Source organism: Ictalurus furcatus, chromosome 14, assembly GCF_023375685.1.
Source record: "Ictalurus furcatus strain D&B chromosome 14, Billie_1.0, whole genome shotgun sequence".
NCBI classification, from domain to species: domain Eukaryota; kingdom Metazoa; phylum Chordata; class Actinopteri; order Siluriformes; family Ictaluridae; genus Ictalurus; species Ictalurus furcatus.
The window spans coordinates 12,944,400-12,963,176 of record NC_071268.1 but is presented as its reverse complement, the minus strand read 5'-3'; the positions used below and the strand labels follow the sequence as shown (position 1 = coordinate 12,963,176).

At 39.8% G+C, this 18,777-nt stretch overlaps 1 protein-coding gene across 1 annotated transcript in view; it reads left to right on the top strand.

The window, feature by feature from the left end:
- The window catches only part of b4galnt4a (beta-1,4-N-acetyl-galactosaminyl transferase 4a), a 154,991-nt gene that overhangs the window by 98,168 nt on the left and 38,046 nt on the right, over positions 1–18,777 (top strand). Inside the window, exon 7 of the mRNA XM_053640770.1 lies at positions 6,409–6,476. Within this exon, the coding sequence (XP_053496745.1) occupies positions 6,409–6,476 (68 nt within the window). The remainder of the gene's footprint in view (positions 1–6,408; positions 6,477–18,777) is intronic.

The following is an 18,777-nucleotide window of genomic DNA, read 5'->3' as shown; positions in this document are numbered from 1 at the left end:
AATCATATCAGCATAATTGACACTAATTTTTGACTCAACGAGGTGCAGACAGGTGACACAGATGAACAGTAAAGTCATGTAGAAGGCACATCTGAAGATTTATAGGGATGATGTAGACAATGGCTGATCTTGCCTTGCTTGAAGATTTGGCACGTGCAGCTTTGTGCAGAAAACCTCGGGAACCACAGGAACCGCTTTGGTAAAATTGATGAGTGGCTCATCAGTCAGTTTTATTTGCAATTAGTTGGTTTCTGGCAGCAAGTTTCCAACAATTTGCAGCAATAACATACCACATTGTTTCTGCTCAAAGGCATTTCAGTGAGAAATTAGAGACAGGTCTGGCATTTTCCAGCAACAAGTCGAAGAATGACACAAGTATGTTGTACATACATTATATTACATTTCCAAATGTGGCAATGTAAAGGACAAGAATAATGAGAGATTTTAACACCATTGCAAGTTTTCGATAGATTGCATAGACCTAGTGATAAAAATCACCCATTTATAGAAAAAAAGTTCTTTCAATTTGGGGGCGTTTCTTTATGTAAATGGTTGTGGCCGTGCACAAGTATGGAATTAAATTTGTGCCAGAAGTATTGAATGTACATTTTCAGGAAACTAACTAAAATATTCAATGAGAAAGAGAAGAAAAACACTCTGAAACTGAAAACAGTGAAAGTGGCAAAAATTTTACATGGCCTTCAAATAAACAGCATTTTTTGTTATCATTTTTCTGAGCTTCATTTTCGCTAATAATGGTTGATGAATGTGTTGCTAGAGTTTTCATTTACACTTTCAAACTTTTCATTTACACTCTGCAAGTTTACATTCGCCATTCTGGGGAAAAAATGTGTGCAGGGCTTAAATCCAATTTACTTTCAATGGCTAGTGAGATTTGGATTGACAGCTCCCTGACCAGGAAGTAAAGATTTCAGTGTCGCAAATTATGGAGAGCGTTCTAGATGCAGTTCTCTGTATAGTCATAGTGTTTGTACTCTGTAGTGGAAATGACTTACTTAGTCAATGTATTAATTCGTAATTAATATTTGAGGTTTGGGTTGTCTCATGCGACGATTTTTTCGAGATGGGCTCTCAGGAGCAGCACAGCGTCATCATCAATGTCATCCTCCTCCTCCTCAGCTGTACACTCGAACTGTCAGTCCAAATCTCACTAGCCAATGAGAGTAAATCACTGTTAAGCCTGCTCACACATGAGAGTTGTGCCAGAATGGTGAATGTAAATTTGCAGAGCGTAAACGAATTCTCTGGCAGCGAACACAAAGCTTAGAAAACTGTTAACAAAGAATGCTTTCATTTGAGGACCATGTTAAATTGCAGGAATGCAAGGATAAGTACATGGATACTTACTGCAATGCAAAGCCACAAGAGTTACAGTTGTGATCAAAATTATTCAACCCCCATTGCAAATCAGGTTTATTGTCAACATTTACAGACTTTCAGCTGTTTGCAATGAACAAATCAAACAAAAGCAACTGATTGCTTCAAGTGGTTTCCCCAAATTCAACTGAAAATGCAACTTATATTTCTCCAATTTCAAAATTATTCTACCCCCTGAGAATCCCTCACGACAGCACGAATATGCAAAACAGGTGTCGTCTCAAGCACACCTGATGCAACTAATCAAGGGCTTCATTAGTTGTACCAGGTGTGCTTGAGCTGGAACACATGAAATACCTGAACTGGCTAGGGGCAGAAAATTAATGAAAAACCTGGGCCGGGCAGAAAAAGGAAACTATCAATGGCTGCAACCAGATTTCTGAGAAGACAGGTTGGGAAAAACCCTCGAGAGACTGCAAAAGACCTGCAGCAAGACTTGGTGGCAACTGGCACTGAGGTTCCAGTGAGCACAGTAAGGTGTGTACTAAATGCAGAAGGTTTCCATGCCAGAACTCCAAGGTGTATGCCACTACTGACCCAAAAACAAAAGAAAAGTTGGCTTAAAATCATATAAATAAGCCACAGAAGTTTTGGGATTCTGTTCTGTGGAGCGATTTTCAGCACGATGGATCAGCGGTATGCTTGGAGGAAGAAGAATGAAAAAAGAACACACTGTCCACAGTCAAGCATGGTCGTGGCTCGATGAAGTTCTGGGGCTGCTTTGCATCCTCTGGCACTGGAAACCTGCAGCGTGTGGAAGGCAAGATGGATTCATTGAAGTATCAGGAAATCCTAGGAAAAAACGTCATGCCATCTGTGAGGAAGCTGAAGCTTGGGCGTCATTGGACCTTCCAACAGGACAGTGATCCCAAGCATACCTCAAATCCCACCAAGGCTTGTTTGCAGAAGAAGTCCTGGAAGATTCTACAGGGCCATCACAGTCACCTAACTTTTTGCAGCACGCAAACCCAAGAATATTACTAGAGAATAAACTGGAGGCCATTGCTCATGAAGAATGGGTTAAGATTCCTCAGGAAGCTGGTGTCTGGCTATGCGTCTTATTAGCAGCAGGTCATAACAGCAAAAGGGTGATCTACTAAGTACTAAAGATGCTTGCCTTGAAGGGGTTGAATATTTTTGAAACCGGAGAAGTCATTATAAGTTGCATTTTCAGTTGAATTTGGTGAAACCACTTGAAGCATTCATTGTGTCGAACTATTTCAATTGCTTTTGTTTGATTTGTTCATTGCAAACAGCTGAAAATCTGAATAATTTTGATTGAAACTGTACAGATTTTTTGGAGGTTTTTGTGAGTTTTTTTAGGCCAAGATATGCTGGTTGATCTGAGGAATTGAGCTATGTCTGCAGTATGGGATGAACTGTGAGGGTATTACGCTTACTGGGAGGTCCAGCATAGGGAAGTTCTTAGACAGTAAGCAAGCGCAGGTTTTTTTTTTCAAGATTCAGTTCCAGTTGATGGGTTTTCATCCAGGAAGAGATGTCAGAAAGGCAGTCGGATATCTTCTGGGAACCACAGAGCAAAAGAGAAGTAACGTTATGAGTGTAGCAGTGGTAGCCATTAGATCTAGTCACTGAGCCTAGAAATGTAGCAAATCTTGAGAACATGAGTGGACCGTGACTTGACCCATGGGAAACTCCCATAGTGAAGTTGTGAGGTGATTATTCAGGCCCTGTCCATGTTACACGGTATGATAATATGGATCGGGCCAAAAGTGTGCTGTAGGTCCACTTGTGGTTCCACCATCTGATAAGACATTAAGAGTTTGATGACCACTATCATAGTTTAATCAGATGTACTCAGTGATGATGTTCTGCTTGTGTGCACTTTATGGACAGAGATAAAAATGTACTCAACATAAAAACTTCCACTTAAACCAAATGAACCAAGGTAGAGTTTAAAACAACTTAAACTATGCAAACTGACCAAGGCCTCTGTAGCCCATTGGTATATTTTTCCCTCCTCTAGACTCACAAATTTGCCACATTGGCCTTTTTGTTGAGAACATGGAAGAGTTTACTTGATGTGAGTGAAGTCTCTGTAGCCCATCAGTATATTATTTTTTTTTTACCTCCTCTGGCCTTGCATAATATTTACCTACAAGTGGAAATGTACTGAAGCTTTCACCCCAGGAGCATGAGGCAGTAGTGTGTGCCATCAACAGCGCTCAACTAATTCCAGCCAGAGAAAGAGCTGTACTTGGCAGCAGCAGTAATTAGTTTTGGCCAGGATCACAACTGCGTGTTTATGCCGACAGCGGCACTGTGTATGTGTTGCATGCCAGCAAATACACTCCTGATGATGAGAGTGTATGCTAGTCCTCAGTATAGATAAGGTCTTTGATGGTTGCTCAGACTGTGTACATTTCCGCATGTTTCAAACAAAGCAGGCTTTATGGCATGACTTTTGCAAGCTTGTGGAAGCAGGAGCCTTTGTGATTGCTCATCCAAGTGTACGATGTTCACAACTGCTTGGAATTAGTGAGGAATGCTAAAGAGATACCAGATCCTCCAGGATCCCAGTGCTTCCTGTTTCGTGGATTAGGAGTACAGAGGCTTTAATTAAAACTTCAGATGCACCATCCCAGTGAGAAATAAATGAGGGCCTTTGCAAATACAAGCCAGGAAAGGATGCAGAAGAATTGGCTGAGAGACACAGAGATTTGACTGAGACTTTGTTCCCCTTTTTCCTATTATCTACCTCTCACATTAACTTTCTACTTTTATTTTCTTTCCAGTTCTCCTTCTCTCTCTTTCTCCATTTTATGATTCACTTTTTCTGTCATTTCTTCTTTCTTGTTGCCTTTCTTTCTTTCTTTCTTTCTTTCTTTCTTTCTTACTGGGTGTTTTTCCACTTCACATGTAAGAGAAAGAATGGATGGATAGATAGATGGTTTTGGATTAACACTATGCTTTTGTCTGAATCATTTGGTCAACCACTTTCCTAGAAATTTCGACAAAATTAATTAAAAGTCCGCCTGGCATACAATATAAGCACGATGCTTTGTTTTCTGCATTTTTTTAATGTCAAGGTTGAAAAATATAACACCAATTAGCTTTTGATGACACCAGCGCAGCAGTGGAATTTCTTTTTTGTGCGTATGGTGTTGGACATTGTGTGACACGTTTATATTTGGCTGTCACAACTCATAATTGAGACAGGATACTACTGAGTAGTTGATGGTTAAGGAACCGTAGTAGCTTGGTGGATTTGAACGTGCATTCATCTGTTCAGTACTCCAAAGCTTTAACTACTGAACGACCAGCACCCAGTGTGAAAACAGTATGCCTAACCATTCAGTGACTACTCCGGCTAGCTTCACCCTATAATACCATCCCCCTCACTGTTCCTGTACTGGAGATAGGGATGGGCGATATGGACTTAAAATTATATCACGATATATTCCGGTGTTTATTGCGATAACGATATCAGTGACGATATAAATATAGTACCGTGCACCACTGTTTTTGGCTACAAGTGACAGCTGCATGCAGTCTTGAGAGCCTCAGAAACACAAACATTGATCTAAAAGTAAAACTGATTTTCTGTAACCGAACCAGTTCCAGATTGTAGAGGTAGCTCCTCGGTTAACGATAAACTCCTCCTCAGCTTCACGTCCGCCTTCCGCCGTACTCGTTTTCGCTCTGCACGTGAGCTGCGAATGGGTCGCACACCATCGCACACAGAAATACGTCATCAACTAGGATTTATCATTATCATCGTGGGAAGACTCATTCTTATTGTGGGGAGAATTTCTACCGGTATATCGCAAACGATAAGATATCGCTCATCCCTAACTGGAGATCGGTGGAAAAAGCAGAGTCTCATTGTGCTGGTAATTTGTGCAGTGGAGAAAGGCCTTGTGTCTTGTGTCTCTCTCACAGTGCCTTTCTATTTCTTTTATTACCTCATCCTCATCACTATTGTCACTCTCACCTGTTCTCTTGTTGTGTCTTTATGTCTGTTAACTCTGTTACAAGTGAAATCTCTGGAGAAGGCTCTACTCAGAGAATCTGCCAGACCTGCCTGTGTGTGTGTGTGTGTGTGTGTGCGTGCGTGTGTGTGTGTGAGTTCCTGCATTCTCTGACAGGTGTGATAATTATGCATTCCACTTAGCCTCCAAATGAACCCACTGCACAGCACTGAGAGAACAGAGCATGCTAGAACACTACTCAACATGTCGCCTGTGTATTGTAGGCTTGTTCTCCCTTGTGTTTCAGCTATCCAAAGTTGTTACACTGCAGTTTCAAATACACAGCCTTCTCCTTACTCATCCTTGATTATCTGTGACATTGAGGTGTTTAAAACCCTAGAACTGCTGAAAAATACACTCCTATTAATTATGTACGCGCAAAGTGCACATATGTGTTTACTTGAAAATGGCTAATGAGTGTATATATAATGTAGGTGTATCTAATAAGGTCTGCACTTATATAGCGCTTTTATCCAAAGCGCTTTACACTGTGTCTCATTCACCCATTCACACACACACACACTCACACACCAATGCTAGCAGAGCTGCCATGCAAGGCGCTAACTTGCCATCGGGAGCAACTTGGTGTTCAGTGTCTTGCCCAAGGACACTTCGGCATGTGGAGTCACATGGGCCGGGAATCGATCCGCCAACCCTACGATTAGTGGACAACCCGCTCTACCGCTACAGCCGCCCCATATTAAATAAAATGTGTTTAATAATAATAAAATGTGTTATACCCTTATGCTCAATGCTCAATTCTGATTGGTCAGAAGGTGATGATTAATTTTCTATGACAGCTGTTCTGACAGTAATTCCAAATGCAAGTTCTGAATTTGACTTGTACATTAACAAATAGTATTGGCACCCTGTCCAGGGTGTACTCCGCCTTGTGCCCGATGCTCCCTGGGATAGGTTCTCCGTGGCACTGAAAAGGATAAGAAGTATAGAAGATGGATGGATGGTTGGATGGATGGATGGATTAACAAATAGTAAATTTCACCTTTGTTTCTTTCAGTTGGGGTCAGAATGGACAGCACCAGGGGAGTTCACCAAATTCAGGTCTCAGGCTTCCAAGTCTGTCCAGTAAGTACACACACAAACACACACATGCATATGGTAATAATATGTTTCTCACATTTCATCATAATACAGAATCATCAGTCCAAAAATCCAATGCTTGTGACACTAGATAATTGCATCCCTTCTCATCTCCAGTGCTATTTGCCTTGTGTGTTGCTATTCTTGAGGTTTAAGTGTTCCTGTGCCAGTAAAACACCTGCACACATTGTTGGACTTGGTCTCCTTTCAGTCTGTGATGCCACTAACTGGACTGGCAATTAGAGGAAATAGGCTTCCTTTGTGTGACATGGGACTGCTTTTAATTATTTCCTCTTAATGGATGTTATTGTGTGGAAGCTGACTAATGATGAGTTTGTTTTGCAGAATCAGACAGTATAGTGAAGGTCTTTACTTGCAACTTGCTAATTTAACTGTAGTTATATAATTTACAATCTCCTTATATCACTACTCTTGGGATTCACACAAAGTGCACATGAAGTCTTGTTTGTTTTCAGTTTTCAAAACCACAAAATATGCACACAGGATTAAAAGAAAAAATCAAGTGGTCCAACAGGTCATATGTGTTAACCTTGAGATTGAGGGTATGTTTACAGGACAGTGATGTACTAAACACGGAAAAGTTTTTCTTTTGCGTTTTTGAAAAGTTTCACATACAGACGTTAACGTTGTCAAAATGATCCCCGTTCACACGGATCCGAGAACACGACTAAAAACGTGTGTTATGCGTGCCAGGCCAGTAGCTGGCGATGTCACTTTGTAAAGAAACACTACATGCCTGTGCACATAATTATTCAGACAAGACTACCCTATAAACAAATACAAGTAAACGGAGGACTTGTGTTTTTTCTGGATAAAAAGCTCAATAACGATTACATTTCTCAAACAATTTCAATGGTTTATGATCTACGTGGAGTACAAAAAAAAGTTCTGTCTCCAGTTACTTAGAATCTCAATAGTTAGACTTGGAAAATTGGTGGTAGAGCGGGTTGTAAACTAATCGTAGGGTTGGCGGTTCGATTCCCGGCGCATTCGTGTGTGTGTGTGAATGGGTGAATGAGAACCAGTGTAAAGTGCTTTGTAGAACCGCTAAGGTTAAAAATGCGCTATATAAGTACAGACCCAAGTTTACCAAAATTATTCATGAAAACCCGTGCTTGTCAGGCATAGATTTGGCTTCTTTATCTTGGCTAATAAATGCTGAGACGTCCCTAATGTAATATAATTTAATGTACGTGAAATGTGCATAAAGGTTTTTTCATTGTGGAAATGGATTTTTCTGTATTCAACCCCATTTTTTAGCTTTTCTTGTGCTTCACATCAGAAATCTGTTAATAAAGCTCGTTCATTTATCATTAAATACTGAAAAAAATCTAAATAGTGCATATTTAAGTACTAATAATTGACTAACATTGTACCAAAATGGAATGAAATCTGCGAATACAAATGAAATAGTGAGACACTGGCAGTCTGCTTTCTATATTTTATTAGCAATAAAAGGATATAGATGTACTCCCAAACAGACTATTACAAAGATAATTATAAGATTTTGAATACCCCTCCCCGCATAGATGTGGGTTAATAATTTGGCGTATGTAAGAAATGCGTCTCCGCTGGTCGTAGTAGTGATGCAGTAAATCTACACTTTGCTGGAGAAGCGTCGATAAACTCAAAATCTTGAGCAGCATAAACACAGTCCTGTAGTCCGCCATTGTAGTTTTGAAGTACTCGTGCGCTTGCCTATAGACTGAACACGTAATACGTGTGTGCATGACGGCATCGTTTTCACAAATTCTCGTTTTTGTACTTTTACACGGAGACGATAACGGCGTCGTTTTCAACTTGCACTTTGAAACCCGTTTTCAGAAATGTGCTTTTTCAGTCCCCAAAACGCTGTTGTCATGTAAACGAACAGCCAAACCACATAAAAATTTTTCCGTTTTTAGTTGAAAATGTTAGTGTCGATTGAGCTCCCTCACAAGTGATTAGGGGTATTTATAAAGCCCAGTTACAAAAATATATGTTGTTAAAGCATTCGATCAGAAGGTCAGGGGTTCAAGCCCCAGCTCCGCTATGCTGCCCTTGAGCAAGGCCCTTGACCCTCTCTATTCCAGGGGAACCGTATCATGACTGACCCTGCACTCTGACCCTACCTTCCTACCAAGCTGGGATATGTGAAGAAAAGAATTTCACTGTGCTGTAATGTCTACAGTTATCTGAAAAAATAAGCAAAAAATACACCCCGTGTAAATTGTTGGCTTTTTTGACATATTTGAACAAGTAAACATTTGATCCTCTTTGAAAAAGTGCCTATTAATAAAGTTGATGCACTTTATCAAATGACATAAAATTGACACTTTGTAGTAATTTTCACAATTTAAATTAACAAAAATGAACAGATCAGTCACGTGGAAAAAGTAAGTACACTCCTACATTTATCACACTTTCAAATCCATAAAATTAGAATCCGGTGTTGAAGATTGGGTGCCAGTGATTAGAACCTGCTTAGGGAGTGCAGGTGGAACCTGTCTTATTTATACTCCTCTCATATCTAGTGTATGGCGTTCCCTTTTGTTATTGAGGTGTGTGATGTCATCATGCCAAAGTCTGAAGAGTTCTGAAGGCCTTCAGAAAAAAGGTTCTGCATGCCTATGAGTCTGGTAAGGGATTTAAAAAGATCCCCAAATTATTTGAAATACATCATTCCACTGTAAGGAGAATCATCTACAAATGGCGCAGATATCAAATGACTGCCAATTTGTCCAGGACTGGCCGTCCCTGCAAATTCAGCCCAAGAGCAGTCCATCTGATTCAAAAATAAGTCTGCAAGAACCTGAAAATTTCATCACAGGATCTGCTAGTAAGTCTTGCAATTGTTGGTGTTAAAGTACATAGTTGTACAATCAGAAAGAGATTGCACCAATTTGACCTGCATGGGAGGCGTGACAGGAAAAAGCTTTTGCAAGACTACAGTTTGTCAGTGAGCATATAGGCAAAGACCAGGCCATGTTCTTCTCTGCCTCAGGGACTGGACAGCTTGCATTCATTGATTCAACTATGAATTCTGCATCATATCAAAGAGTGCTTGAAGATAATGTGAGGCCATCTGTCCAAAAGTTGAAGTTGAATCAAAAGTGGACATTTTTAACAGGGTAATGATCCTAAGCACATTAGCAAATTCACCAAGGAATAATATCAAAAAGAAGAAATGCAGGGTTGTGCAATGGTGTAGTCAAAGCCCGGATTTGAATCCCATTGAAATGTGTTTGGGGGGATTTTAAACGGGCAGTACATGCAAGAAAACCCTCAGACATCTTGCAACTGAAAGAATATGGAAGAGTGGTCAAAAATTCCAGCAAGCCTGGTGGACAATTATGCGAAACATTATTTCCGCTGAAGGAGGCAATACTAGCTTCTGAGGCCAAGGGTGTACTTACTTTTTCCACAGAAGAATATGACATCTATTGATATTTCTGCTGAATAAATGATTGAAAAAGCTAACTTTCCTTGTGGTTTTGTTCAAATATATCAACATCTTAATATAAACATGTTAAAAATAGACAACAAGTTCCACGGGGTGTACTTATTTTTTCACATGATTGTAGAGTGTGTGTTCTTAGTGGATGTAAACTGCATAATGATCCGTAGTGATTTCGATCCTATAGGATTTCTGTACAGTTCATATATGGAAAAGTGGGCAGGTAATTGAGTCAATATACGAAAAGGTACTCCGTGTCCTCCGGGGTGCATTTGTATAGTAAGCCTACAGTTCAGTACTTTGAACAAATATTCATGATTTAATTTCAACTAATATATCTTGTGGTAGGCAGCCAAAATAATGAGATCTTATGAGGAAATAATGAGTCTGTGTCCAAATATTTATGGGCCTAACTGTATATCTTAGAAAAGCTCTTAAAACTATACCTGTTTGAAGGAAGTGTATTTGACATGCTCACTGGGTAGTGGACTGTAGACATACTCTTCTTGTTTAGTGATAAATAAGCTAATGAGAGCTTATGCTCTTGCTCATCTGATGATCTCAGTTTACACAGTGAAATTCTCTAAATATAAATGAAGCAGAACAGCTGCTCATGTGGCTCTCTTTAAATGTCATTAGAGTGCTTCAGCAATTATTTACTATGATAAGGTAGGGCTTGTGTAAACTGTCTTTCGCCAGACATTTTTTAAATCCCTTTCAACACTTCAACTTCAACTTTTGATCCCATGGGGACCGACTGCACACACACACACACACACAGACATTTGACTTCTTTATATTTGACTTATATATATATATATATATATATATATATATATATATATATATATATATATATATAAGAAGTAAGTATCCTCTCTTTCCTCTCTTCCTGAAGGCTGTGTTCTGTGAATGGCTACAGTACAATGGGGAGAGCAGCTTCAGTTTGGCACACAAATAAAAGCGGGATATGGAGCACATTCTGCTCAGCTCACTGGCCCCAGGGCTTTAGATCAGAACTTATTGAGTAGATACACCTGACTGAAGGTTTCAAAGTGTCAGGGTATGTGAGCAGACTGAAGTCATAGCTTTGTGGTGAATTCAGTACCCTATCACAGATTAAATTGGTGGTAATGATGAGCATTTTCCCCTCTGGTTGGGGCTCTTTGTTCATTCAGCCATTAGAAGACCCTTGCTGGACCTGTGACAGATTAGGTTAGTAACAGAGGACTGTACATTCAGTGATGAATATGTTACACAGTTTAAGGTGAGCTAGTGTGACACATATAAAGGCAGATGATTGATTTGTCAATGCAACATAGAGAACATAGCGTGTGAGTAGTGATAGAGTTCCATGTCGTACAATAATGAGAACTCTGGATTTGAGTAGAGACCGAGAGAAAGAGAGCAAGATGTCAAGAAAAGGCTAAAAACAGAAAGTTGGGTAAGAGAAGTGATGTGTCCATACTTCAGGATATATATATATATATATATATATATATATATACATACATATGACACCGATCAGCCATAACATCACCTGCCTAATATTGTGTAGGTCCTACTTGTGCTACCAAAACAGCTCTGACCCGTTGAGGCATGGACTCCAAATGATCTCTGAAGGTGTGCTGTGGTATCTGGCACCAAGACATTAGCAGCAGGTCCTTTAAGTCCTGTAAGTTGCGGTGTGAGGCCTTCATGGATCAGACTTGTTTGTTCTTGTCCAGCACATCCCATAGATACTCTGCCTCCAAATTCCCCTGATCTCAATCCAACCAAGTGAACACCTTGGCTCTTTGTCATGTTCCTCAAGCCATTCCTGAACAATTTTTGCAGTGTGGCAGGGCGCGTTATCCTCCTGAAAGGTGCCACTGCCGTTAGGGAATACCGTTGCCATGAAGGGGTGCACTTGGTCTGCAACAATGTATAGGTAGGTGGTATGTGTCAAAGTAACATCCACATGATCGCCAGGACTCAAGGTTTCCTAGCAGAACTTTGCCCAGAGCATCACACTGTTTTCGTCGGCTTGCCTTTGGGGAAAGATTACAGGGCCCTCCACTAATATTGACATCCTTGGTAAATACGAGCAAAGAAGGCTGGGAAAAATTGTCTTTATTGTTTAACCTTTTGATCTTTTCTTTAAAAAATTCACAAAAATACTCTACTCTCATGGATATCAAACAATTGCAAACAAAACACAGGTTTATAAGAAAAAAATCTTAGGTGTGCAACAATTATTGGCACCTTTTTAGTCAATACTTTGTGCTACCTCCCTTTGCCAAGATAACAGCTCTCATTGTCCTGCTGGAAGATCCAACCATGGCTCATCTTCATATAAATCCTTTAACGGTGTACTGGCACCGTAAATTCAGCGCGAGTTGCGCAGGGGGAAAAATTAGACTCGCCGCCGAAACTCACGTTTCACTTCGGCTCATTCCTGGTGTAAAATTTTAGCAGTGCAGAACTTACAAACTGCAATTTTGTCATCACTCCACACAAGAGATATCATCTTTACACACTGCATGAAATCTATGTGTTTTCCAGCTCTCTTTTGATTGACAGTATATAATTGGCCCTGATCATCAGATGTTTTTAAACTATCGGCCCATAGCAGGGAAAAATAACCTTTAGATAATCGGTATCGGCCGACGCATCAGTGCACCTCTACATAAAACACATATTGCCAGATTTATAACAAAGAAGGGAATGAGACTAAAAATCAGGGCACAGCGCTTTTGTTGTTTGTTTTGTTTTGTTTCTTATGCTTTCAGTAGTTATGCTAGTCTATTGTTCAGATTTAGATTGAAGTGAATCCTGTCTCTGTTATTAAAATGAAAAAATGCACAAACACAAAATAAACACGTTTGTCTATTGACAGTGTATTTTGAAGGGCACAATGTGTGACATGGGAGAGGTTTAATTTGTCCCAGCCCTGCTGTCTGTTCCACTCAAAATTTTGCCAGCTTTACAAAAACATGTGATATTAAAATATCCAGCTGATGAGGCAAAATAGATTGTCATTGGCCATATGTTCATAGCTACATTGACTGGTGACTAACTGGAGAGAGGATTTTTTTCCCTTGTCTTATTTGTCTTTGGCTGCCACCTGCTAGGCTTTTCCGGTCTCCTACTAATGCTTTTTCTTTACCACTTTAGAAGTGTCTTATCTGAGTCAACTGGCGAAACTCCGGTTTCTGTTTTTCAGAGGAGAAAATCCATGATTGTTGCCATTTTTTTGTCTGTACTTATTCCTGTAAAAATAGCAATGGTGTCCTGTGGCATGCTAATGACTCTGCAATCCCAAAGGAGCTGAACAAAATAATAATTATTATTCTTGTTTTTTTTTTTAAAGACAGAGAGATCCAAAGTCTCCCATGCTAACAGCCATTCCCTTGCAAACCATACTGTATTATGTAATCCCCCCCAGAGCCAGAGGCAGATATAAGCGTGCTTGACTTCACAAGCTCTGTGATCCACTGGGCATCGTAGCTGGACTGCTAAGGAAGAAGTGAGGAGTACTAGAAATGTAGATGGAACTGCAGCATGTCTATCCAAAGGCTATCAGGATATCAGATGATGAAGCAAAACAGTTCTTTCTCTCCAAATCATTGTATGGATAGGGGAACATGTGTTGTGTTTGTTGTACATGTTTTGTAAAGAATAATGCTGGTATTTCTACTTAACAAACAATTCCATTGAACATGTTAGAGTACGTACTGTTTAAAATGAATTACCTAAAGCCAAATACTACAAAGCCAACACTGCGGTGCTAAAATTCTTCTTTTTTTTTTAATCTAATCTCTGCCCCTTCTTAAAGTATGCATTAGATTTTCCCCCATATGTTTTAGGGAGCTATGGTATCATTCAAATGAATACTGCTTAAGTTGTACGTTTGTAGTGAGTCATCTCAATGTGAAATGCTACACTTCTGGGATTTCAGCCAGAACAGACTTTCACAAAAATAGATGCCAGTCTGATGCCCTCTGGAGAACAGAAACAACACCAAGAAAAAAGAAATGGCACGAATTAGTCTGTCATTACCAAGCCAGGGCTTCAGCTGAGAAGTGAGGAGTTTTGAATTAACAGATAGCAGTACGTTAAGTGTATCCCTGAGGACTAAATATGTTGCTGATCAAACTCCAGCTATAACTCTCAATTTATTTATATTTCTATAGTGATTTTAACAATTTCTATTGTCCCAAATCAGCTTTACAAAACTCTAAATATAGATTTAGATCTCTAATCAGCAAGCTTGAGGTGACAGTGGGAAGGAAAAACTTCATGGGAAATAGAAGAAGAAGAAACCTTGAGGGAAACCAAAATCAAAAGGGAACCTGTATGTACAGAACAGTAATTACTCTTCTACAGCTGTATCCTATAAGTCAAACAGTGCTGAGTGTGTTAAAAGGAGCTTCAGTATGAGCATCAGGTTCTTTTTTTCCCCAGAGATCCAGTCTCCAGTATCCAAGTAAAGTTGTCCACCAAAGAACAGATAAGACTTGGGCATAAGTTTGATCTTTGGGGTATCCATGTGGGACCATCCACAGAAGTCTTAAGGCTGTTCTTGTGGGGCCAGCCTTAACAGCAGCTAGTGATTCTCAAGAAAAAGAAGCTCCAAGCAGAAGCAGAGCATTAAATGGTCCTGAGGGCAGAGAGAGTCGGGATTAGTCAGATGCATCTCATCAGACAGCAGGAGTAACGTATAGCTTGGGGTTGGGGTTGGGGGTGGTGGTGGTGCTAGTGGTGGTGATGGGGTAGGCTGGTTGTGAGAGATGCTGTCTTAGATCTTAAAAGTTGCTAACTTGGGGCTTGATTTGGTCATTAAAGTTTCTGACTTGGGACTCAACTTGGACATAGGAACTACCGACTTGGGCCTTGACTCGCTCATGAGAGCTGCTCATTCGGAACGTGACTTTGATCATGAGACCTGCTGACTTAGGACTTGACTTGGTCATTATAGCTGCTGACATGCCTTTACTTGGACTGGAGAACTGCTGATTTGGGAGTCAGCTTATACTGTACTAGTGGGCACATGACTTAACTACACTACTGAATACCACACTAGATTTTGTACGTACACAATTGATTCACTCATTTGTCCATACTGATTCTGTTAAAAACGAATATATTCGAACTTACCATAAAGTGTGTGTTCTCTGATTTGACTTAATAGTGTAGTTTCGAATAGCACTCAGCAGAGATGCAAGACCGTAGCTGCATTGGTTTTCAAGTATTTCTGTGTGTGAAGTGAATAATAGAAGGGCTGCTTTTTTTGGTATTGGATGTAAAAGGAGTCCACAATGACTAGTGGAGCGTACTTGACTTAATATATAGTAGAGGTGATGTGAGGTGAAATGCGGAGAATGAAGCGAGGAGAATTACAAGAGGAGACGAGAGTAAAATTAGTCGAAAACAAGAGGTGAAGGCAAGATGGAATCCACGTTTTAATAGTTGATCAAATCGAGAGAATTGTGAGTTTAAGCAGACAAAGTGAATGGAGGTTGGTGCCAGCCAAACATGGTCTCCTGCTGCCGCACCAGACACCATAAACATAAATCATACACACACACCACCTAAATTACTGGAAATGCACCAGCTACCTCAGTTAAATCAAACTCTTAAAGTCAGGCATGACAGTAGAACCTATTCATGCATGACCTTGTGAATACACTCTTCAAAGCAAAATTGAGTGAGACTAAAACATATTTATTTGATCTTGAGAGGAGATCACAATAAACTAAATATTTCATTTGCAGTGAGGTTTTCTTTTTTGGAAAAAAAGGACTAGGAATAAAGCTCTTTCTCATGAATCGTACATTCAAGTCCACAAATTATTCAGTTGAGTGAAAATAGAAATAATATGTTAAATGATCCTGATATAGTGCTCTGAATGCTTAACTACATTTTGCTGCATCCAAAAATAGCATTTTGACTTATTGCTTTAAAATACATACATTGAGGACCTAATTTACTAAGATCCCGAATACACTTGATTGTGCAACCTAATAAATCCAGCATGTAGTTAGTGGGAGCTTTGCAGGCCATTTACAAAAGAATAATTATGTAAATGATGTCAGATGTAAATTAGGGCAATAAGAAATTTTTAAATGAAGTTTTGTGTGTGCAGTTTATTCTTGATAGCTGTGATGAGTTTGAGTTGCAGAAACACTTCTGGGGAGAGAACTGGAAATTTGAGCTGACAGGATTGGACGTGTTAGTTAGAGAGGCAACGTCGAAGAGAAACAGCAGGGAGAAGAAAAAAAGTTTAACGCTAATTGAGTGTCAAATTTATTATGTCACTTTTGTGAGAAAATCAACGCTGAGTATAATGAAAAGGGTGGACTGAGAAAATTAGACGGCAAGATTCAAAAAGAAGAGCAAATGAATAATTGTTGATATAGATTAGAAACACTTGTTCTCTATTACACCACTTAAATAACTAATGCAAGCATTTACGGATTTAAAAAAATGAACTCGGAATTATGACTTAACTTTCTTTCTTTCTTTTTTTTATTTAAGTGTTTCAAAATTATGGCTTGTTGCAAATAAAAACTGTAAAATAACTGTAAAATAATAATAAAAAAAATACTGGCAAGTGGTCTGAGGTTTGCTTTAAGTGAACTCGGGTGTAGATTTCAGCATGTGTGTGAAAGCCATGCGCTCACAGGGATCGGTATTGAATTATGTGATTGCATGAACTTGTCACGTAACGCGGTGTCTCAGGTTTCAAAATGTCGATGTCTTTTGTCCATCCCAAACTAAAGATCTAGCCATTGATGGTACCTTGCCTTGCAGTAGACTTGAAAATGAAATGAGAATGCTCTTGTGGACTTTGTTCGATTGTAATGGGTTAAGCTGAGTCTCAAACACATTTATCTGTACATGGCTGGCTTCAACATCAGCATGTAATTAGAGTGAATTCTGCAGACAGTCTGCAATTAGACAGACACACAATTAAAAGCTTGTCTTTCCTCCGTGTTTATCTCTCTGTCTTTTCCACTAGTGTCTTGTCACTTGTTCATCATGTGCACCGTGTGTAAACGTGGCTCCTGTCTTCATTAGGACAGGCAGTGGGACAGGGATATCATTCACACTGTCGCACAGTGGCCTTTCACTACACTTTTCCTCACAGATGGAGGAATATGAGTCTGTAATAAGATCCTTTCCACTTTACTCATCGATCTGGGTGGGTGTCTTTATCCTGGTTTCTGTCACTTGGTCTCTTTTGTTGTAACATTTAAATCTTTATCTCTGACTTCCTGACACAGTCCACGTTTGTCTCTATACAACTTGTCTGTCTCTGTCTCGCTCTCATTGTGTGCTGTGTGTTCTGCTTTTCACAGCCTGTCAGATCACTAAGGGTCTATTTTGTGAGTGTGTGCGCGTGTGTGTGTGCGTGTGTGTGTGTGTGTGTGTGTGTGTGAGAGCGAGAGGTTGAAATTGTATTACATATAATACAATGTTGTAATACTAGATAATGATTGTGGTAATAATAATAATAATAATAATAATAATAATAATAATAATAATAAGAGTAAGAAGAAGAAGAATGTACAAAGAAATCATTCTATAGTCAGGAAAATGTAAGTTCGAATCCCGAGAATGCCATGTCCATCCATAGCTGGGACTCAACAAGAGCTCAAAGTGACCAGTCATGGACAGCAGTGAGCTCATGTATGGTGCTGTGAACGTCTTCTGTTTTTGTGTATATCTCATACTAAATTGTTTAAAAAATGAAAACAAAATCAGGGATAAAACAAAGGCAACCTGACTAAACACAAAATACAGTTATTAATTTACTTATTCAGTTATTCACTGAAGCAAAACAGGTATCCAATACCAACTGGGCCTGTGTGAAAATGTATTTGTCCCCGTAGTTACTAGTCCCCGTAGTCTCCAAATCTATGAAACTGCATTCATAATGTGGTTCAGCTGGACTAGACGCAGCCGGGCCTGATTCCTGCAAACCCTGTTCAATCAAATCAACACTTAAATAGAACTTTATCAACAGCATGAAGTTGGTTAATAGTAGAGATGCACCGATGTATCAGCCAATAATCGGTATCGGCCGATAAAGGCAATTTTTCATGCTATAGGCCATCGACCGAAAGTTTAAAAACATCCGATGATCAGGGCCGATTATATCCTGTCGGAAAAACACCTCGATTTCGTGCTGTGTGTAGAGAAGATGTCTCTTGTGTGGAATGACGACAAAACTGCATTTTGTAATCTCTGTAATCTCTGCACTGCTCAAATTTTACACCGGACGCTGCAGCAGTGAAGCCGGAGTTCCAAGCCTTTCTTTATTTTTATGACACTGGCATTTTCATACAAAAAAGGCAAAAAAACCAAATGTATTCATTCACTGGTCAGCTTTTTCTGAGGTCTTACTTCTGACTGCGGTCTATAATAGTCTGTATATCAGTTAAGGAGGTCATATCATAAATCTGGGGGAGCATCGAGCAGTTTTGTTTTGTTCTCTAAAGAACACTATATGGCCAAAAGTTTGTGGACACTTGGTCATCACATCAATATGTGCTTGGTGAGCATACCATTCCAGATTTAGTCCCCCTTTACCATTATAATAACCTCCACTCTTCTGGGAAGGCTTTCCACTGGATTTTGGAATGTGGCTGTGGGGATTTGTGCTCATTCGGCCACTCTGCAAGGCCTGGCACGCAGTCAGCGATCCAATTCATCCCAAAGGTGTTCAGTGGGGTTAAGATCAGGGCTTTGTGCAGATCACTCAAGTTCCTCCACTCCAACCTTGACAAACCATGTCTTTATAAATCACACTTTGTGCACAGAGGCAGTGTCTGGCTGGAACTG